Here is a 22,856-nt window from a genome sequence, read left to right as displayed (position 1 = left end):
CTTATTAATTTCTTTGAGAAACACCTAATTTATTCTACATCAGGACCAATCTATAGTAAGATTTTAAGATATTCCAATAAAAATATCAGCTTCTTTATTTAAGCTTCAACCAAGTGCCAATGATTCTCGAAGAATGTCGAGCACGTCCTGGCTCGAATTCAACACGCTTTCCGAAAAAATGTTGCCCTGCTGAAAAAACAATTCATGAGGTAAATTATCATCAAAACATCCCTGGGAAATAGTTAGGATGCATTGGCATCGGCCCTGAAGCCTTCGAGAAAAGGTTTCCACCGCGTCGAATATGCTGGCCACAAAGGTGCTGTAATAGTAAATGGCATCGTCTGGTGATTGGCTTGTGTTCATGTCGTCTATGTTTTTTTGTATTGCTTCAACTATCACCAAGCTCGGAGTAAAATTCCATCCTTGAACCTCGTTTAATTTCAGTAGAATGGCCGCTGATGATTTAGAATATCTAAAATGTAACTTTTATTAATATTTTAAGAATTACATGCTAAAAAATACTCACATAAACTTCAACTTCCGATAAACCGCGTTGTTGTAGTTTCTGAGAAAGTCTGGTGTTACATTTTTAATACGCTCTTCGGTTATGAAGAGGACATGTTTGTTACTTTCAGCATATTTTACTGCAGTCTGCGCTTTAAAAAAAATAATTAACGTTAACTTAAACTAGGAACAGAAAATCCTGGGTGCTGAATTGTGGTTCGCAAAACGGCCTCAATTTTGAACTGTCAAAGTGGAACCAATTTACTGTTCGCCAAAAGTAGAGAGTATTGTTATCGATCATTAAACATTGTTTTTTTTTTTGTTTGCAAGAGTAAAAAATATGAGGCTTTTGGAACCTGGAGTTGTCAAGAAAACTTAAGAAAGTTGAAGGCGAGATCGTCATTTTTTATAATTATGAATGGAAGTTGTTTGTGGAGTCGATGTGGTTGTATTCATCCAGAAGCTGTCTTTATTGTTTCATTCTATTGAAAACCTACTCACTAAAATGTTTTCTGTTTGTTGGATCAGCTTCGCTAGAATTAGCGATGTTTTTTCGCTGGACCAGGAAGAGCGACAGGATTCCAAAACCAGCCAGCGAATTTATTTGCGACATCGCAGAATAACACTCTCGCCGCAGTTCTTCGTCATTCGTAAAAAAGAAAAACCTCTTCTAACCAATCGAAACTTGCAAATACACACAATTTTCCAGTAAAAAATGTCAAAAACTAGACAAAAAAACACATACTAGGGGAAATATACCATTTCTCAGCCTATTTCTATTATCGGCCTATCAGCACTTTGATCATGAATTACAGCATTCATAAAGTCCAGAGTTTTTTTTGAAAAGGACCAATAAACTATTGTCTTTCATATGTTTATAGGACCTAATCAAAAAAAACTCTAGAAGTGTTTTTGACTGTTCCAAAGTAATAAATAGCTCAAATAAATGTGAGCAAGCAACTCTCCATTGTTGTTACATCTGAAAATGTTGATTTAATAGCGGAAAACGGCAAAAGTGATGAGAATTGGTCGAACGGCTTAGAGTGATTGAAATGGGTATATTTCCCCTACTTATTATAAAACAGCTCATTTACCAATGAGAAAAAAGTCATGCTTGTGCTTGAACAGCCTGCTACTTTGTAGATGTAAACAAAGTGGGATCATTCGAAAATCACGTTACGCATTCTCTCTATTCATCACCCAGAGGAAACCCATTCTGCCCCTGTTCGTACAAGAAACCCAAATGAATTTGAATCACAATTAAGTTAAAGATTTTGGACGCCTGTGTGGATCAATCGGACCACCCCCTGGACTCACAATCCAGAGGTCGCCGGTTCGTACCTCGTTGCGGACGAGGTGCCCCCTCCTAGTGCCACAACAGCACACTTAGGGTATAGAGTAATCTACGTGCGCATGTATTGCGTGTACGTACACGAAAAAGATTGAGGTTAAATTTTGTCCGGACAGCAAAATCAAATGGTGCGCTAGTGTGTGTACGCGAAACGTCATAAAGCTCTATAGAGTTATCTACGTGCGCATGTATTGCGTGTACGTACACGAAAAAAAGTGAGGTTAAATTTTGTCCGGCCAGCAAAATTAAATGGTGCGCTAGTGTGCGTACGCGAAACGTCATAAAGCTCTATAATAAAAAGTTTTCTAGATGTTACACATTACCTCAACTAGTAGACCCTGTATTCCAAATTCTTTTTGGTTTACAATAAGTAAGCCCATATTTCGCTTAGGTTGCATTTTTCTAAGTATTTTTATTAACGCCTTTTTTGGATAAAATTGTTATTCAAAAGTAAGCGGCAAACGTTCCAACTGAAACAATCAAATAAACAAATAACAATAATAAACACCCCACTTCGACGACTTCGACCCACGGGGATGCTTCGGCTGTCATCTGCATACAATGTCACTGAAGCCTAAAAAGTACCAAAGTTTTGGTGTCTAGTGTCAAAATTATGGGGAGTAATATGACGAAAAGGGCGCAAAATCGAAAGGACGAAAATATTTTTTTCTTTATTTTTGTTTCGTTAGTTAAAATCAAATTAAATGTGTACCATTATCCGGGGCAAATCGAGACACATGGGGTGAATTGAGAAGTGATTTTAGCAATGTTTTTGCACAATATTTGAATATTTTTTAATTTGTTTCAGTAGGAATAGACACAAAACAACAAAATTAGTTTCTAAATTTGAACTTTTATGTCTAAAAATAGCTGTTCTGGCTTTCTTGTCGAAAATTTACCAACACATTCAAACCACGGGGTACCATAGAAGTTGGTTTGTTTGACTCAAAAACATGCTTTTTTGTAAAGCCCCACAACGTGAGCCCCACAACGTCCCTAACAATGGGCTATGCCCTGTTCGTGGACTCGCTCTTAAAGTTACCCAACAACATGGTTGAGCTCAACCGCCTCAAATTGTAGATTTAAATTAACATTATGATGATCTGTAAGTTCATTGGCCAAATAAGAATTTGCGGAAGACATTTCAGAGGATTTGAAAAAGACACCTGCTGGGAAGCTTTGCCTGAGACCTGATGCTAAACATATTTTGTTGTTGGCGGCATTTAAGGTTTATTTTAATGAAAAGAATCAATATGAGCAGCTACAGGATTATTTTCCAAAAAATTAAATAAGACTTATTATATTTTGATTTGTGACCCTCTGAAATGTTATTCCCGAAACAGCACCACCAAACATTTGGTGGCGGCTTCAGCCAGCTACGTCAGTAAATATCACGGGCCTGCTTCGACCCTGGGTGCTGAATTGTGGTTCGCAAAACGGCCTCAATTTTGAACTGTCAAAGTGGGACCAATTTACTGTTCGCCAAAAGTAGAGAGTATTGTTATCGATCATTAAACATTGTTTTTTTTTTGTTTGCAAGAGTAAAAAATATGAGGCTTTTGGAACCTGGAGTTGTCAAGAAAACTTAAGAAAGTTGAAGGCGAGATCGTCATTTTTTATAATTATGAATGGAAGTTGTTTGTGGAGTCGATGTGGTTGTATTCATCCAGAAGCTGTCTTTATTGTTTCATTCTATTGAAAACCTACTCACTAAAATGTTTTCTGTTTGTTGGATCAGCTTCGCTAGAATTAGCGATGTTTTTTCGCTGGACCAGGAAGAGCGACAGGATTCCAAAACCAGCCAGCGAATTTATTTGCGACATCGCAGAATAACACTCTCGCCGCAGTTCTTCGTCATTCGTAAAAAAGAAAAACCTCTTCTAACCAATCGAAACTTGCAAATACACACAATTTTCCAGTAAAAAATGTCAAAAACTAGACAAAAAAACACATACTACTTATTATAAAACAGCTCATTTACCAATGAGAAAAAAGTCATGCTTGTGCTTGAACAGCCTGCTACTTTGTAGATGTAAACAAAGTGGGATCATTCGAAAATCACGTTACGCATTCTCTCTATTCATCACCCAGCTTCGACCCCACTAAACTGTCAGAAATCAGCTTGACTTATCTCAGTCACGAAAAATTCTAGCAGAGCAGAGCACCATCTCGGTTCGAGGTTAATGGCCTATCTACAATCAACATTACTAGTAAGGGCATCTCCACCGCAGAGATCTAATTGCGTGGCAAACCTATCGGTTGGATCCCCAGTTTTAGCTTTGCTCCGTAGCTAATACACGTTTTCGCACCGCTGGGAGCTAATTTGGCTACCGAATCAAGCCCACCGCGGGGATCTAATTTATTTATTTTCAAATTCTAGCCGGTTTGTTGGTCGAAATCAATAAAACTACATTCTAGCATGATAAAATATGCTTCCAATTGCATTATATGTCCTAATTGTTTACTTACATCAATAAAATATCATTTTCAAATTTTTAAGAGAGTTCATCCGATTTGCTCCCGACATGTTTGCACCCCAACTTTCGCACCGCGGGTAGCAAAGCTAAAGCTAAATTAGCCTTCGAGTTCATTCAGCGAAGAAAAAGTTCATCGGGGATCCGTCGAGTAGCCAAGATAGGTGCTCGAGAAGTCCCCGCGCTGCCGGTGGCTAATTTTTTCAGCGATTTTTAGAATTATTTGTCTTTGGTTGAAGTTGCATTTATTTTGATTATCAAATTTGAATGAATATTGAAGAAATCAGTAATTTGGTTCAAAACGACTTTATTAAATTGAAAAATTGTGTTATTTATCATTTTTTAGTATTTTTAAGGCCGTTGCAAATATTTTTCAAAGTTTATGTCGCCCCCCCCCCCCCCCTTCAAAATTGGTCTGAAAATTCAGGGGGCAAAAAAAATATTTTTCCAAAAAACTTCAAAATTTCCATGAAAATATAAGTCTAATCCTGGGTGATGAATAGAGAGAATGCGTAACGTGATTTTCGAATGATCCCACTTTGTTTACATCTACAAAGTAGCAGGCTGTTCAAGCACAAGCATGACTTTTTTCTCATTGGTAAATGAGCTGTTTTATAATAAGTAGTATGTGTTTTTTTGTCTAGTTTTTGACATTTTTTACTGGAAAATTGTGTGTATTTGCAAGTTTCGATTGGTTAGAAGAGGTTTTTCTTTTTTACGAATGACGAAGAACTGCGGCGACAGTGTTATTCTGCGATGTCGCAAATAAATTCGCTGGCTGGTTTTGGAATCCTGTCGCTCTTCCTGGTCCAGCGAAAAAACATCGCTAATTCTAGCGAAGCTGATCCAACAAACAGAAAACATTTTAGTGAGTAGGTTTTCAATAGAATGAAACAATAAAGACAGCTTCTGGATGAATACAACCACATCGACTCCACAAACAACTTCCATTCATAATTATAAAAAATGACGATCTCGCCTTCAACTTTCTTAAGTTTTCTTGACAACTCCAGGTTCCAAAAGCCTCATATTTTTTACTCTTGCAAACAAAAAAAAAACAATGTTTAATGATCGATAACAATACTCTCTACTTTTGGCGAACAGTAAATTGGTTCCACTTTGACAGTTCAAAATTGAGGCCGTTTTGCGAACCACAATTCAGCACTCAGGTCTAATCAACTGAAAACAATCTAAAATGCATTTTTCTGCATCATGAAACTACTTAAGGGTTTCTCAGGGTGCACACTAACCAGAGTTAGTGGAAAAAAGTTAAAAATTAGATGGTAAGAAAATAAATTTATATTCATACATTTTTACAAAGTTTTCTTATTATGTGGGGGTAGGGAATAGGGTTTTAACGGAGGGGATCTCACCCAATTTACACACCCGTCCTCCACGTCGCCGTAACGGCGCCAAGCGGGCCCGCTTGGCCTCCAACCCGACTGGGTGAGGGCTTTGGACACGGGATGATCCTCGGAAGGCGACGTCCGGTGACGTCCCAGCCCACGTGTCGGAACAGCTGTCGATGGCGTCCACTTGCTCGGGGAGGTAGCTTGGCCCCTACGGACTCACCACGTTGATCGAGCACGATGCAGCCCTACGGACTGTCCACCGGCTGGCGACCCGATCAGCTGCGTCCTCTGGCTCGGAGAACTGGACGATGTTCTCCTACGGACTTACTTGGATGGTGGCACGGTGACGACGATGATGGTGGCCACCTCGGAACTAGATGATGGCTCCCTCCGGAACCTCAGGAGCACGTGGAACAGATGACGGCGATCCTCAGGCCGAATGTGTCTTCCGCTGCCGGCTTGCACTCGGGGCAAAGTCAATGGCCACGCCGGGCGATAGCAGACAACCGGAAGTACCGGTGATGCACGATGCAGATGATCACTCGGGGAGGCTTGGAAGCGGCGTCAGTTGTCGACTGTTTCCGGGCGTGGAAGCGGAAGATGGTGACGTCAACCGCCTGGTCACGCCGGAAGTACCCGTCCGCAGTGCAGGAGGGATCGAGACCAGTGTCGAGGTGTCAAACCGTGAGCACAGGCCGCCTCAAACTCAGAGGTCACCTCCTTCGCGAACTGGTGATACGTACACCTTGCAGATACCGGTTTCACTGGGGAACACGCGGACGGTACGTTTAGGGTTGATTACCTATATCGCGATAAAAAGAAACTCGGGTAAATCAATTCGTCGTGTACGGGTTGAAGATTGATTACCGAAAAGAGAGCGCCAACTTCGCACGACGGCGCTTATATACCCAGCAGCCTCCTCCTCGTCATCGTCCTCGTCGTCGTCGCCGTCGTCACGTGCTTATTCCACCCAAAGCGACGTCTGTCACGGTGACGTTTTGGTCGAGCGGGCATAATTGGAGGAGTAAGGTTGGGGGGTATTTCTAGCTGGCATTTTGTTGGGAATAGGGTGGATCAACTTATCGTTTAAGGATGTTTATAGCCAGATATAGGTATTTTAAATCTTGTTTTTATTTTTTTATCTCATGTAGGGCTCAATACCAGCTAATGGAAAGGATTGGAAAAGGGATTTTAATATTTCATTTGTTCTCATTTACCGTGTTTTAATTTTAAACCAGATGGAACATTGAGAAAGGTTACAATCAATAATCATATTTAGCATATTTGATCTTGTTTAAAAATGTTATGAATTTTTATGAAATTCCAATGTACAGCACCGCAAAAATTTTATTTTTCGCAAAAAATAAATTTTTTGTCAATACTTAGATATTTTGGAAACTAATGATGGCAAAACAACTGGACAGGCGTATAATGCATTTTAAAACACTTTTTTCATTAAAATGTTGAAACCATGGCTCGTAATTTCAATTTTTATACTTTTTTATTTTTTTGCCCCCTCCCTCGACTTTGGTCAGAGTCGAGGGACATAAACTTCAAAAAATATTTGCAACGGCCTAAATAGAAAATAATCAACCACCTATATTAAATATAAGCAAATAATCACAGAAAATTTAAACATGAATGTTCAGAATTTAAAAATAACTTTTTTTTTAAATAACACTGTTCACGCCCAGGTTCACTCTTTTTTGACGATCATGTAGAAACACTTCCAGACAACACTGTAGATTATGTAACACCACACACACAATCTCAGTAGCCCTTCGTGTACCTTTATGTTCAATGTTTGTAGTGGTTTCAGAACACGAAGTGGTTTGTCTTTTGTAAAGTTTTGTAGACTTCCCGGTCGCAAGTAACTTGACCAGCTAGAACCAAACTAGAATCTTAAGCACAAAACACTTCTGACCAGATGGTCGACCGGGACAGTCACCCCTTCTCAGGGGCCAAGTTAAGTAGAACGAATAAACTGAAGTAGAAACAGTCATTTTGTACCCTTTTGTGCAATAAAGTTGTCCCCAAGTAAATCGCGTTTGACTTACCGGATCACAAAGTTTCACCCCCGACACACAGGACCACATCCGCTACGATGTGCGTCAACATTTTGGTCCGATCGAACCGGATTGTGTGTCGGGAACCGCGAAGTCGAAGGACAATTCCGCCGTCCAAGTTGCAAATGGCCCGAGCGCCATTCCTACCGCCGCGGTACCGTACCCAAACGGAGAAGTCCCGTCCACTTCTCACCTGCAAAAGAAGATTGCTGTAACGCAAAACCATCGTGCAAACAAAGAAGAAACTTCCCAAGTGTTGAGCCGCGGCGCCACTTCAAAAATGAATCCAGTGCAGAAGTCCGTTGGAAGGATTCGCCATCTTCTAACGTCGCAATAATCCCGTCCAGATCCGCCATTCTGTCCTGGTGATCAAGAAGCCAATTCCGCCATCGTGATATGGCCACTACACAAGAAGAATCACTCCGTCGTGAACTTGACCACGAAAACCGTCGAAATACTCCGAACAAACCGAGACGAAAAGTGTACCGCGAGCCGTAAAAGTGAAAACCAAAACAAGACGAGAACTGTCAGTGCGTTACAACTTTTCGAAGTCGCGTAAAGAATGTGTGCTAGTTTCCGTCTGTAGAGCCACCGCAAAGGTCTGCAGAAAAGCTCGTGACGTAAACGTTGTGCGTTACGAGAAAGATTCGCGGAAAAATAGTGATGGCGCGAACGCCATTTTGTGAAGTCGAAAATGGCGTCGCATGTTGTCGGTTGAACAACGACCGGCACACGAAAGTTCCGCGCGAACAAAACGTCACCATTTCTGCAGTGCAAGTGAAAAGTCTGCGAAGACCCATGCAGCAACACTATTTTCGAAATCACGTCAACCTCGCGAACCTACCCGTTTTCTACGAACCTTGCTTCCGAAGTGAGAAAAGTGAGCCGTGAGAGAAGACGAATCTCACGGTGAGTGCAAAAAGGTAAACAAGCCTCGTCGGTTCGAGAGGGCAAGTTCTGTGGAAGTTCAACTCGGTTCCGCGGCAGTTATGGATCGGTCGGTCGTGAATGCCCTAAACGAAGTGGTCACGGTCTCGGAGTGGTTAGACCAAGCCACATGGCCGATCACGCGAACGCAGTCCTTGTGGAGTGAATTCTAACCGATCAGTGGAGAAGAAATTGCTTATGTTTTCGCATCCGTCGGTGCACACCAAGTGCACACACATCCACACGTCAGCAGAACATCACAGCGGTGTCGCAAGGGCGCTCTTCGAGTGATCGTCGCGCACTTTTCTTCGCTGCAAACCGTTGCAGTCTTCGATTGGCGATCATCAATTTGTCGTCGGGTGATTCAGCACGCAATACGCTGACAGCAGGATCCAGCTCTAAGGCCTGAGGGGCGGCGCGTTCGTGGTCGGACGGGCCAGAACAGCCCCCCACCACCATCTTGAGATAAGTATTTTTCAATTATGCAGTTTGACCAGTGATTTAGTCGCTTCAAACCCTCAGGATCGGTGTGCTGGACTGCTCAACATCGTCACACAAATTGCAATCACCACGGCTTGCACAAACGTATCGCAGTCATCCTAAACTGCCAACGCCAACAGCTTTGGTCGGCCAGCCGGTCGACGATCAACTCACTGGGCAGTGCCACGAGCTGCCATCTCGCACCTCGCAGTCGGACGGACTGGAGGTCACCACACTCTCCGCAGTCGGACGGACTGTCGGAGACCTTTCACGACGGAGAAGATACCCTGCCATCGGACGCGCCGAGCGTCCCCACCAAGAAGCTCTGCGAACCGAAACGCCGAGAGCTAAATGCGTCCTACGAAGAAGAAAGTCCCTCGGAACGCCGAGAGCGAGCAACCTTGTTCCTGCTCAAGTTCGGGCAGCGCGACGAGGCGCTGGAATCCATGTCAGGTTAGCGGCGGGTAGAACCAGTCTATCGCGTCGTGTAATCTCCCAACCCAACGGCGTCACCAACCCTCAGTCTACTCACCAGCAGTAGATTCCCCATCCAACACCGGTTGGAATTCCGGCGATGCTGCTGTGCACGGCCGCCTTCGGCCACCTTCCTCTCTGGGCTCGCGGAGATGAATTGAAGTCACGAGCAATCGGGTGACGTCATGGTCAACGGGGACACCTGGTCCCACATTCCAGCCACACCATGATGGCACTTTCCAAGGCCTCATCGGAGGCAACCTACGGCCACACAGCTGGCACACGCAAGCCCTCACTGGAGGCACTAAGACCCACACACGGTGGAAATCAAGTCGGCCACAACGGTGGCATCCCACGTTGAAGCAGGAAACAGCAGCCGTACGGACGCGCGGACGGCGCAGCAGTTCATGGCGGGCGGCACCAAGGCCGCTGGCACTCTCCAAGGGCGGAACCCAGGCCGCAAATCATCACCACCACGGTCACGACGCTGCACAACCGGTGCAGCACACGGCGGGCGGCGCGCAAGCCGCACTACCTCAGCAGAAGACAACCCAACATACAGTCCACACACTACACAAGGGCAGCACGGACGCTGCCGTCCTGAGTGGCAACACGGCCACGTCGAGCGGCAAGAGGCCGCACTCCTACGACCCACGATGGGCGGCGCACGAGCTGCTGACACCAGCTCACCCGAGCAACGACGGCGATGATGACACGATCATCGCATGACCGCAACACGGCGGTCCCCGAACGGCGCACGAGCCGCACAACCTACCAAGGTTTCCCCTACGTTAGGGCGGTGCACGAGGCACCAAATCAGCACCAGTTCAGCGAGCCAAATGCTGAAAGCGGAGTTCCAGCACCAAGGCATTTGGGGGTGGCGCGTTCGTGGTCGGACGGGCCAGAACAGCCACCCCGCCACTTCCCCAAGATAAGTACCTGTTGACTATCGTTTTTCGCAGTAGCTCAATCAGCTCCCCTCACAGGTCCTGCTGGAACATCGCTGGAATGCCAACCAATGGCATCGAACTCGGTCGACGAGACCGACCATCTCCTGATGCCAACAAGAACCACCGCATCCAGAACTCTTCGGTCATCGCTTCGACTTGCAGCAGTGCGCAATGCTGCAAGAGTCGTTGTGTCGGTTGTCGGGGTAGACGTACCCTGGGCAGTCGTCTTCAGAGGCACCAGAGTTCCAGAAACGTGACGTCAGCGATGGAGATCCCACACCAACCAACCAGCACATCAAGGTGCCGACCAGCCAAGTCGTTCTGGGTGGGAACGCGCCCACCAACAACATCATCGTCTTTGACCGCGCCAACTAGGCGGCGGTGTTTTCAACGGTCGCTTCATCGCAGTGTGGTAGCGACATCCCACGGCCGCGCCAGCGCAAGGCGCGCGGCGTCTCCGGCAAGTGAGCGAATCGATCGCTCTTGCCACAGTCTACGGCAATCGAGGACACAGCAACAAGGCACGAGGAGTGGCGCGTTCGTGGTCGGACGGGCCAGAACTGCCGCTCCACCCCCGCACCAAGTTAAGTAACCCCATGTTTAATCCGTTCAAACAGAAGCTCAGCGCTTTCCATCGACAGGTTGCTGTTCATCCCTCGATTCGGCCAAGCATCGTCAACGACACCGCAGAACATCGCCAGCAGCCCAATAACCAGCAAAATACCGGACGAAGACATTTCAAAGAAAGAGCTGTGATAGTTTTAAGAAAAGTAGGGCTGTTAGGATTTAATTTTGTTGAAAGCCTTCGGCCTTTCAAGGCGGGCGGTATGTTCACGCCCAGGTTCACTCTTTTTTGACGATCATGTAGAAACACTTCCAGACAACACTGTAGATTATGTAACACCACACACACAATCTCAGTAGCCCTTCGTGTACCTTTATGTTCAATGTTTGTAGTGGTTTCAGAACACGAAGTGGTTTGTCTTTTGTAAAGTTTTGTAGACTTCCCGGTCGCAAGTAACTTGACCAATTAGAACCAAACTAGAATCTTAAGCACAAAACACTTCTGACCAGATGGTCGACCGGGACAGTCACCCCTTCTCAGGGGCCAAGTTAAGTAGAACGAATAAACTGAAGTAGAAACAGTCATTTTGTACCCTTTTGTGCAATAAAGTTGTCCCCAAGTAAATCGCGTTTGACTTACCGGATCACAAAGTTTCACCCCCGACACACAGGACCACATCCGCTACGATGTGCGTCAACAAACACATTTTTGAATTATGTATTAAAATTCAAATATATATCAAGAATTTTCCTTTTTGTATGCGACTGAAACTCACAAACGTTTTAATAATATTGTATTCGATATAATAATATTGAAAATCCCCGCCGAATCTCATGCAGGATTAAAAGGACAGATATAGTTTTTTGGTCGAAATGAGTAAAAACAGAAGTTGTCTTTATAGCTGTCGGCCACTATTTCTAGTACTAACCAGCAACCTCTGGATTGTGAGTCCAGTGCGCTGTCCAATTGATCCACACGGATCGAAATGAAGTAAACTAGAGTGAAAATAAACTTGACAGTTATCATACAAATATCTATTATCTGACTGAAAAACACAATAGTAAAAAATCTTAAACTTGGAAATTCTCAATAAAAAATATTTAGAATTGAGAAATAATTTTAATATTAAAGTATTTATTTTCTTCAGAATTCAAAATCAGGAATTTGAAAATTTAAGAATTTAAGAATTTAAGAATTTAAGAATTTAAGAATTTAAGAATTTAAGAATTTAAGAATTTAAGAATTTAAGAATTTAAGAATTTAAGAATTTAAGAATTTAAGAATTTAAGAATTTAAGAATTTAAGAATTTAAGAATTTAAGAATTTAAGAATTTAAGAATTTAAGAATTTAAGAATTTAAGAATTTAAGAATTTAAGAATTTAAGAATTTAAGAATTTAAGAATTTAAGAATTTAAGAATTTAAGAATTTAAGAATTTAAGAATTTAAGAATTTAAGAATTTAAGAATTTAAGAATTTAAGAATTTAAGAATTTAAGAATTTAAGAATTTAAGAATTTAAGAATTTAAGAATTTAAGAATTTAAGAATTTAAGAATTTAAGAATTTAAGAATTTAAGAATTTAAGAATTTTAGAATTTAAGAATTTAAGAATTTAAGAATTTAAGAATTTAAGAATTTAAGAATTTAAGAATTTAAGAATTTAAGAATTTAAGAATTTAAGAATTTAAGAATTTAAGAATTTAAGAATTTAAGAATTTAAGAATTTAAGAATTTAAGAATTTAAGAATTTAAGAATTTAAGAATTTAAGAATTTAAGAATTTAAGAATTTAAGAATTTAAGAATTTAAGAATTTAAGAATTTAAGAATTTAAGAATTTAAGAATTTAAGAATTTAAGAATTTAAGAATATTAGAATTTAAGAATTTATGAATTTATGAATTTAAGAATTTAAGAATTTAAGAATTTAAGATTTAAGAATTTAAGAATTTAACGGTACACATCAACCATAGCTTTTGCACTCAGATTTCTGTTACAGACATTTTAGTATCTTCAAAACTACGGGAACTATTGATATATTTTTTTATTCATCCCCTAAATTACTGCCATGGTATTTATTTACAACAAAGTTTGACTATTTTTACAATCAGATTTTTGTAGGATTGGGTCCGTAAGTTTGACAATTTTGGAATAAGAAGACAACAACTTCCTTGGTTGCTGTGCACCCTTAAGAATTTAAGAATTTAAGAATTTAAGAATTTAAGAATTTAAGTATTTAAGAATTTAAGAATTTAAGAATTTAAGAATTTAAGAATTTAAGAATTTAAGAATTTAAGAATTTAAGAATTTAAGAATTTAAGAATTTAAGAATTTAAGAATTTAAGAATTTAAGAATTTAAGAATTTAAGAATTTAAGAATTTAAGAATTTAAGAATTTAAGAATTGAAGAATTTAAGAATTTAAGAATTTAAGAATTTAAGAATTTAAGAATTTAAGAATTTAAGAATTTAAGAATTTAAGAATTTAAGAATTTAAGAATTTAAGAATTTAAGAATTTAAGAATTTAAGAATTTAAGAATTTAAGAATTTAAGAATTTAAGAATTTAAGAATTTAAGAATTTAAGAATTTAAGAATTTAAGAATTTAAGAATTTAAGAATTTAAGAATTTAAGAATTTAAGAATTTAAGAATTTAAGAATTTAAGAATTTAAGAATTTAAGAATTTAAGAATTTAAGAATTTAAGAATTTAAGAATTTAAGAATTTAAGAATTTAAGAATTTAAGAATTTAAGAATTTAAGAATTTAAGAATTTAAGAATTTAAGAATTTAAGAATTTAAGAATTTAAGAATTTAAGAATTTAAGAATTTAAGAATTTAAGAATTTAAGAATTTAAGAATTTAAGAATTTAAGAATTTAAAATCAGAATTGGGTACTAAAGCCCCATGTAAATTTTTTGTACAACGGTAAAAAACACGATTAAAAACCATTTCTGATCACTGTTTTTAATTTTAATTTTTTTTTTGACAAGACAACACTTTTTCGATGGATCAATTATGGTCCCCTTGGAACAAGCTGTCAAGTAGGAGCTTTTCTGTCAAGAAGGACCGCGAGGTTAATTTTTCAAAATTGATTTAAAAATCCATTTTAAATTCTTTGTGGTCATACTCAGAAAAATAAGTTTTATCGCTGAAAAAAATAATATCAGCAATCTAAGCTTCATTTTAGGTGTCTAGTGTCAAAATTATGGGGAGTAATATGACGAAAAGGGCGCAAAATCGAAAGGACGAAAATATTTTTTTCTTTATTTTTGTTTCGTTAGTTAAAATCAAATTAAATGTGTACCATTATCCGGGGCAAATCGAGACACATGGGGTGAATTGAGAAGTGATTTTAGCAATGTTTTTGCACAATATTTGAATATTTTTTAATTTGTTTCAGTAGGAGTTTCATCGTTCGACCAACCCTACAGCCGGTAACAACAAAGTTTTCGGTGCTCCACAGTTTTTCCGAAAATTACGTCGTAAATTCGAAGTGATTGTCCGCGAACATCTCCCCCGGGATGCCTAAACCCGGCCGGGGACGCGGGAACTCGAGTGTGGCCTCGAAGCAGTCCCGAAGCACTTCAACTGGCCGTGTGAAAAAAGGTGCCAAGACGGACAACGCCGCCATCCTAACCTCACCAGCGGGCCAAGATGGAATCAACTCTAATCTGCTCCATGCCAACACCAACATCCGCCCAATTGTACCGGTACGTAGCCCCGTTCGTACGAGAGGCATGTTGAGCAAAGGTGGCCAGAAGAACCAGGTTCCCTCCGGCAGTAATTCTGGAACGCAGCAGCAGCAGCAATCCACAACTGTAAACATCCCTACGAGAAACACGTACACTCCGCTCAGTGACGAAGAACAAGAGGGAGATGACAATGACGACATCAGCATCAGCAGCGTTGATGACGGTGACGACGACGACGACGACGGCTCAACAAGCAAGTCGAAGAAACGGAGCGGCGCTACTACTACGGCGGCGAAGGAAAAAAGACCTCCGCCGATATTCGTCATCGTCACAATAGCCGACAGCGTGGACGAGCTATTGGAAGGGCAAGAATACAGCTTGAAGATTGGTAAGACTGCAGTGCAGGTCATTACTTTGAGCAAGAAGAATTTCGATAAAGTGCAAATGGTCCTGAAATTGCACAATGTGAAATTTTATACGTTTGACCTTGCTCAAAATGTTCCTGTAAAAATCGTTTTGCAAGGCTATCAAGATCGACCAATTGAAGATCTGACTCAACACCTTGCTGACGTTGGTGTGCATCCGCGAGACATCAAAGTGCTCTCGCGTACGACTACGGTTACAGGTACTCATGTGTTGTACCTGTTGTACTTTGATCGTGGTGCTGTAAAAATTCAGGACCTCCGACGGAACAAGACTCTGGATGGATTCTGGGTTACCTGGAGATTCTACTCCAAGAATCCGGCAGATACAGCACAATGTCATCGTTGCCAGCGCTTTGGCCACGGTTCTCGCCACTGTAACCTGCCACCAAAGTGTGTGAAGTGCGGTGAAGAACACTTTACCGAGAGGTGTACTTTGCCCCGCAAGACGAGCTTGGGCGATAACGACAACGCTCAAAAACATAAGTCCCTTGTGAAGTGCGCCAACTGCCAAGGTAACCACACGGCAAACTATCGTGGGTGTGCCGCAAGGAAAAACTACATCGAGGAGCAAGAGAAAAAGAAGCAGAAATCTGCTGCATCGAAGCAACCTCTGCAGTCTACGAGAGCTACGCCTGTACCGAAACCAACGGGTCCACCAGGGTGGGGCCGCTCATACGCAAGTGTGACTGCTGCTGGGAGTGGCACTGCTGCAGAACAAGATGCCGTCACCGGCGAAAATCTATTCACCTTGCCAGAGTTCTTCTCCCTGGCTGGTGAGATGATGACCCGCTTTCGAACCTGCCGGAACAAGGCGGAACAATTTCTGGCTCTTAGCGAGCTAATGATGAAATACATCTACCACCCGTGAGCTGCATCCGACGTCAAAAGACATCAATCACCTGTGATCTAGTTTTTAAGTTTTCCTTTTTCTATCCCCCTTTCTATAACAATTCTAGTAGGTTTTTTTTGTTGAAATTTTTCCTGCTCTTGATTAATCCCTTTTGCTCGTTCTAATAGTATCACTAAGTGTAAATTTTGAATTCATAGCTGAAAGGAACTCCAAAACTCTATTTAGGTATATAAGAGAAACAAATTGTTTATTGATAACTGAATGAATAAAAACTGAAAACTGAAACTGTTTCAGTAGGAATAGGGTACGTTATCCATTAGTGGACCCCTTTCCTATAGTGGACCCTCTGAAGGGTTTTTAATGGAAAATTCAATAAAATCACAATTTCAAGCGTGTTGTTGTCTACAAATCATTTATTTGGCATGTTCAGCATCATTTAGAACAATGATGACTGACATTGAATTGTCCTTTTCACCAAAATAAGTGTTTTGAGTTCGACATCTGAAATCAGCCATGGCCACTAGCATTTTCACAACAAAACTGCATTTATATTTTATGATTGAATTAACCATCCAATCATTTTTTGACTGATTATTTAACTTCAGCAAGTCGAAATAATGTAAGTTTAAGGATATTTACTAAAATAAAGCGAAGAAATGCAATTTTCTAGCAAAAATTATGGGGGTCCAATATAGGACAACGAAAATCCAAACTTTTCCAAAAGTGGACCCCTGTTAATTAAACCTTCAAAAATTATGAAAACTGTGTATTCAAGCAAAAGTTTCTCTAAAACATACAATAAATGCTTGTTGTTATCAATCTAAACGCATTTTTTTTTCAATTATGAGTATAATTATAGCTGTTTTCATGTTAAAAGTACCAATAATGCTGAAGCCGTAAGAATTTATAATTAATCAAAACTATAGTTAATTGTACTTAACTGAAGCACCATAATTGCAGTTTGAAATGATATTTTATAATAATAAATCAACAACAAAACATTCTTTTTCCAATAAACATGCGTGGTTTTATCAGCAACTGTAAACAATTCTATTGTTTAGTATCGGTCAACCATTTATGTAATTAATATGGAAAAATTTGCATCAGGATTACTTTTTTTAAATTATTTTTATGTTTACAGTGGTTTTTGAGACGTTTTCTCTGATCTTTTTCGGAAATAAATGTGTTTAAATGTCTGTTTGGTTTTTTGTTGTTTAAAGCCAAATTTGTTAACAAAAAATATTTGTTTATGATGAAAAGTGAGCAAAATACATCTTTTATTCATTATATCTATCATTAGACCTACACCATGCATCAAAACATCAAATATCGGTTAAATTTGGTATAAAAATAACAGTTTGCCTATAGTGGACCCGGGTCCACAATCGGATTATGGACCCGGGTCCACTATAGGAAAAGGGGGTCCACAACAGGCAAAAAAAACTTTTTTTTCAATTGGCTATTTTTCTGCTCAAAAACAAATAACTGATGAAAAAAATAGTCAAAACTGTTCGAAAGACTTCAGTTTTCATTGTTTTGTACAAAGGGTTATGAAAAAGTGCTTAAAATATTGAAAATTTGTGAAAAATGTGCTTCGGCTCTACTAGGGGGTCCACTAATGGTTAAAATACCCTAGACACAAAACAACAAAATTAGTTTCTAAATTTGAACTTTTATGTCTAAAAATAGCTGTTCTGGCTTTCTTGTCGAAAATTTACCAACACATTCAAACCACGGGGTACCATAGAAGTTGGTTTGTTTGACTCAAAAACATGCTTTTTTGTAAAGCCCCACAACGTGAGCCCCACAACGTCCCTAACAATGGGCTATGCCCTGTTCGTGGACTCGCTCTTAAAGTTACCCAACAACATGGTTGAGCTCAACCGCCTCAAATTGTAGATTTAAATTAACATTATGATGATCTGTAAGTTCATTGGCCAAATAAGAATTTGCGGAAGACATTTCAGAGGATTTGAAAAATACACCTGCTGGGAAGCTTTGCCTGAGACCTGATGCTAAACATATTTTGTTGTTGGCGGCATTTAAGGTTTATTTTAATGAAAAGAATCAATATGAGCAGCTACAGGATTATTTTCCAAAAAATTAAATAAGACTTATTATATTTTGATTTGTGATCCTCTGAAATGTAATTCCCGAAACAGCGCCACCAAACATTTGGTGGCGGCTTCAGCCAGCTACGTCAGTATCACGGGCCTGCTCCCGGTAGATCCCGGAGCTAACCTGAGTTTTGTTTAGATTCGGATGAACACGGATGAACTCGAACCTAAATTAGCTCTCGCACAAGTACCGCGGTGGGCTTGACGCGGGTGTCAAATTAGCTTTGCAACGCAATTAGGTCCCTGCGGTGGAGATGCCCTAAGGATTTAGATAGGAGGCAATTTTGCTGCGCAAATGAGTTCGGGTCATGAAGAATTGGGACCGGTTCTAGAAGAAGCGGCTTGTTTTATGGGCTGACCTGGAGTTAAAAAGAAATACGGAATCGACCTTATAATGTGGCCTTAATCACCCTTGCGGTTTCGTCAACGGATTCACAGGCGTGTATTGTTCTTTTTGCGACAAGACTCCGCCTTTCGGGACCTCCATCACGGGGAGAAGGCACCGAATATCTGTACTTACACAAAGATTTTTTTTGCGTCCGCCTCGGGATTCGAAACGGCGACCTCAGGGTTGTGAATCCAGTGCTTTTTTATTTATCACCTAAGTAAAATGCTCAAAACCCTGATAACACTTACAAAACATTTGAATTCGTTGTAGTGGACTTTTGTTTTGGCATTGCAAGTTTCTGCTCGAACCTAGAAGTCCACCAATTGCTTGAATGGCCACACCTCTTGCCGATGGCCGGCATGGCAATTAAACTCGTAACCCGAACGTTCCTTGTATCGGCTACCGGACTCTGTTCCGGCCGTTACCGAAAAGACGGTTTGCCCGTTTCCGTTCAGACCATGAGCACTGCCTCTACCACCGGTTGTTGCTTCCGTAACATCATTTCCATTCTGCAAATGCATGCGAAAGGTAATGATGGTAATAAGGTATTGTTACGATACCGAGTAATGCGAGGTGTTTACCGTAACAAGTAACTTTTATTAAATCAAGTAATAATTATAAGTAATTAACACTGATTGCACTTCTTCAGCCGGCGCGGATGCAAGAGAGAATGAATGGCTCCGCACGGCTGACAGATGTTGATGCTGTCACGAAGACAGTTCGCAGTCGGGTGCGAATAGGATCGCATCCCAACACCTCCCCCTTTCTAGAAGTCGTGCAGCTCGCAGTAGACAGATGTGAACCGCAATCTCGGCGAGCATCGTAGGTGTGGTGCTTCAGGATGAACTCTATCCGCGGAGAATCTTGATTGGCGATCCGGGCTTGATGGCTGGAACTGTTGACGTAGCTCGTTCAATCCTTCATGTTCAGCTGGCTTCAAATTCCGAGCGCCCAGCAGAATGTCAAGAGAATGTTTCTGCTCTGCTCGACTCAATACTCCTTCACAGTCGTCATTATGTTGCCACAGCTGATCGCTGAATAAACAGATGATACGATGTCGTTTCGGGAGTCCAACACGTTGCAGGAGCGGTCCTGGATCCCAAGCCCAAGCAGCGTACCGAAGAACCTTGAAGATGTTGAAATCCTTGGTGTTGTTCTGCTGGCTGAGCCTATCATCCAGCGCTAGCATTGTTGTTGTTCTCCACGTTGGTGAATTGGTTGTCGCCCGGAGGGCCTTTCCCCCCGATGATGTTGCTTCGAGTGTCTGTTGGCCTGTGGGCGCAAAACACTCTGTGGACTCGTCCGACTTGAGACCGCCGCGGACGAATCTGTGTACAGATCGACCGACTTGCACGTGCCCGTTGAGGTGATGTTTACTTCTACCTGGACACGATCGCTGTGTTTGATCGCGGCGCTGCTCCTGGACCTGATTGACGACCAAGATGTCATCGATCCAGCTCACCTGTGCGCACGATCGCTTGTGATCGTGGCAGCCGGTTCTCCGCCGCTTCGTGCGAGTCACCTTCGGTGTGGTCCACGTGTGTGAGGTGAGAGTTGGTGTTGCAGGGCTCGCGGCTGCAGGCGAACAGATCTCCCGAAGGCGTTTGAGCCTCCAGCTGGGACGCTGCCGTGTGTGCGTCCAGCTCGTTGAGTTCCTTCGTCGGCTGCTGACACAGGCTCTGTTGCAGAAGCTGCTGAACTGCCTGGTCATCCATCGCGCACCTAACCTCACTTTGGTGTAGTGAGCCAGCACTCGGTGAAGTCGCGAAAACGACCGCGGACGGAACCGACTCCGTAATCCTCGTCGCCAATTTGTTACGATACCGAGTAATGCGAGGTGTTTACCGTAACAAGTAACTTTTTTAAATCAAGTAATAATTATAAGTAATTAACACTGATTGCACTTCTTCAGCCGGCGCGGGTGCAAGAGAGAATGAATGGCTCCGCACGGCTGACAGATGTTGATGCTGTCACGAAGACAGTTCGCAGTCGGGTGCGAATAGGGTCGCATCCCAACAGGTATGCTTCGGTGTTGCTCATTTAAAAAAAAGCTGAAACCACGATGATAGAAGTGTCACGATTATAATCGTGAAACTCTGAGTATCCAATGAGAACTATCCCGGACCACTTCTGTTATATTATGCGTCATTTGTGTAAGACCCCCAAACGTAGTTTGTGAACATCCCCTGAAACGTCATTCATGCCCAGTTAACTCAATCCGAATTCTGAAACGGAATCTAATTAGAATCGTATACAAATTCCGTTTCAAACGCAACAGCCGGTTCCGTGTTCGAACCGGTTGTTGCGTTTGAAACGGATTTTGTATACGATTCTAATTAGATTCCGTTTCAGAATTCGGATTGATTTGACTGGGTGATAGCCATTCATCGGGTCGCTCATTCAGTGCTTGAGTGTGCAAGAGTCAAGACGTACAATAAATCGCTCTATTTTATTTAGTAAACCGGTCTCTTCTTTGGCTAATCACACTTAATAAAACATGGTGTCAGAAGTAGTCGTGGTTTAGTGACAGTTTTCCGGCGTCATTATACATCGCGGAAGTTACTGCGCGGAAAAAACTTTGAGTGGCGAAAAAATCATTCGCGAAAGTTCCGGAACAGCGTTGCATGATTCGTTCAGCGGACGTGTTTGGACTTGTTTAGCGGCCATATTTGTTTTCGCTTCCACGTCGAAAAAGTGTCTTTCCGGAAGTGAGAAAAAAAATGGATGCAAAACAATTTGCTAAGTATATGGCGTCCTTGGAGAAACTTCTAGGCTCGTTTAAGAGAATGGCCGGGCAAGCTGCGGCCGGTACGAGCACAGCCGGTGGAAGCGCGGTTGGTGCAAGTGTTACCATTCCGTTTATTCCTCTTCCGCCCCCGTTGGAGCTAGAGGGCGACATGGAAAGGAATTACAACTTCTTTGAGAACGGTTGGAAGAATTATACGAGTGCCGTCGGAATGGATGCGTGGCCAGTTGAGCGGAACAAGCAGAAGACAAGTGTGTTGCTGTCGGTGGTTGGCCAAGCGGCGCTCAAGAAGTACTATATTTATTCATGTCTCCAACTATAACATGAAGTAAGTTATCAGAATCTAAGGTATTTTCTAAATGGTTGAGAAAATCGTGGAAGTTTGAATCATCTGGGGGTCTGTAGAGTCGCAACCGGGACTCCTTGAGACACGACGTTCCGGACGCAGCACCATCGCTGCCGATCATTAACCTCCCAACCACCCACTGACCTCATGTCCGCTTCCGTCGTGTCCTGCTCCGGATTCCGCCAACCGGTTCCTGCACAATTCAATCACACTCACACTTCCGCGCCAATCGTTCACTCTCCACTGTTCACAGCGTAAACATAAACACGCGCCTCTTTTCATGCGCTGTCAAAAACCAAGTACACGCTTCAGTAAGGGATAGTCTGTTTCGGGTTATTATTACCCGGTCAATATATTTATATTGTTTACATTATTTTGAAGGACGAAAACCCTACATCCCCATCTTCCTTTAAATAAAACATTTGTTGGATTTGAATTCACTCTCATTGACAATTTCAAATATTTAATCTCTTCATCACTTGCTTCAATAATTCGCAATTCGCAATTTTCAGTGTAAGAACGGGCCTTGACCGATCTTATGCACCAGGTTCCCGACGAACACGCACTGCCCTTACACCTACATCTCACCCTTGCTCTGAGTCAGTACGAGCAGCACGCTAGAACACGCTTTGAGTGTTCGTGCCAGGCATGCACACCTTCTTTTCCGGTTACGCATTTTAACTCGGCCGGGGGTGGTACATTACGTAGGGTTTGATGTAAGTATAAGCGCCTAACCATTTATAGTGTGCCTATCAACTTTCAACAAAGCAAAAACTGTTTTATTTTTAGTTTGAATTCAAAAACTAATTGTTATTTACTGTGTACTGTTTTCTCCTGAAATCTTCCCTAATGTTGAATCGTGTTAATCTGTTGCTATTTCTTCTGTCGCGGTGTTTTGTTACAATTTTTGGACCTAAGCATGTTATTCAAAAGTTTACCAAAAGTACAATATTTTATGTGTGTGATCATTCAATATATTAAGTAAGGACTCGAACCATCGAGAAATTCAAAAGAGAGATGTGAGCCGGTAACATGAAGTTAAACTTTCGCAACTGTCATGGTAAACTTCACAGAAGCTTGACAGAAAGTTTAACTCCATGTTGCACTTTTAATTTCTCGATACTTGTTTGAAGAAAAGGGCGTAGATTTAA

The 22,856-nt window shown here is 41.6% G+C and overlaps 1 protein-coding gene across 4 annotated transcripts; it reads right to left on the bottom strand.

Moving 5' to 3' along the window:
- Window positions 1-8: 8 nt before the first annotated feature.
- Window positions 9-20,668, bottom strand: LOC120427641 (uncharacterized). 4 transcript variants are annotated; one of them, XM_052706072.1, is made up of 4 exons: window positions 19,195-20,668; window positions 18,827-19,122; window positions 527-651; window positions 463-472 (listed from the first exon to the last, which is right to left on the bottom strand). In XM_052706072.1, exon 1 carries the CDS (start codon window positions 20,322-20,324, stop codon window positions 19,380-19,382), a length of 945 nt encoding a protein of 314 aa, XP_052562032.1. In that variant the 5' UTR covers window positions 20,325-20,668; the 3' UTR covers window positions 463-472; window positions 527-651; window positions 18,827-19,122; window positions 19,195-19,379. The 4 variants fall into 4 exon arrangements, with proteins under 4 accessions (XP_039448459.1, XP_039448458.1, XP_052562032.1 ...); XM_039592525.2 differs by lacking the exons at window positions 18,827-19,122; window positions 19,195-20,668 and adding an exon at window positions 7,739-8,315 and having other exon boundaries at window positions 9-472; XM_039592524.2 differs by lacking the exons at window positions 18,827-19,122; window positions 19,195-20,668 and adding an exon at window positions 2,179-2,397 and having other exon boundaries at window positions 9-472.
- Between the last annotated feature and the right edge of the window lie 2,188 nt (window positions 20,669-22,856).

This window comes from Culex pipiens, chromosome 1, assembly GCF_016801865.2.
Source record: "Culex pipiens pallens isolate TS chromosome 1, TS_CPP_V2, whole genome shotgun sequence".
NCBI lineage: Eukaryota > Metazoa > Arthropoda > Insecta > Diptera > Culicidae > Culex > Culex pipiens.
This window is presented reverse-complemented; position numbering and strand designations above follow the sequence as displayed.

Excerpts from the sequence above, each read along its gene's own strand:
- LOC120427641 (XM_052706072.1), bottom strand. The coding sequence starts at position 20,324 with ATGACCAGGCAGTTCAGCAGCTTCTGCAACAGAGCCTGTGTCAGCAGC.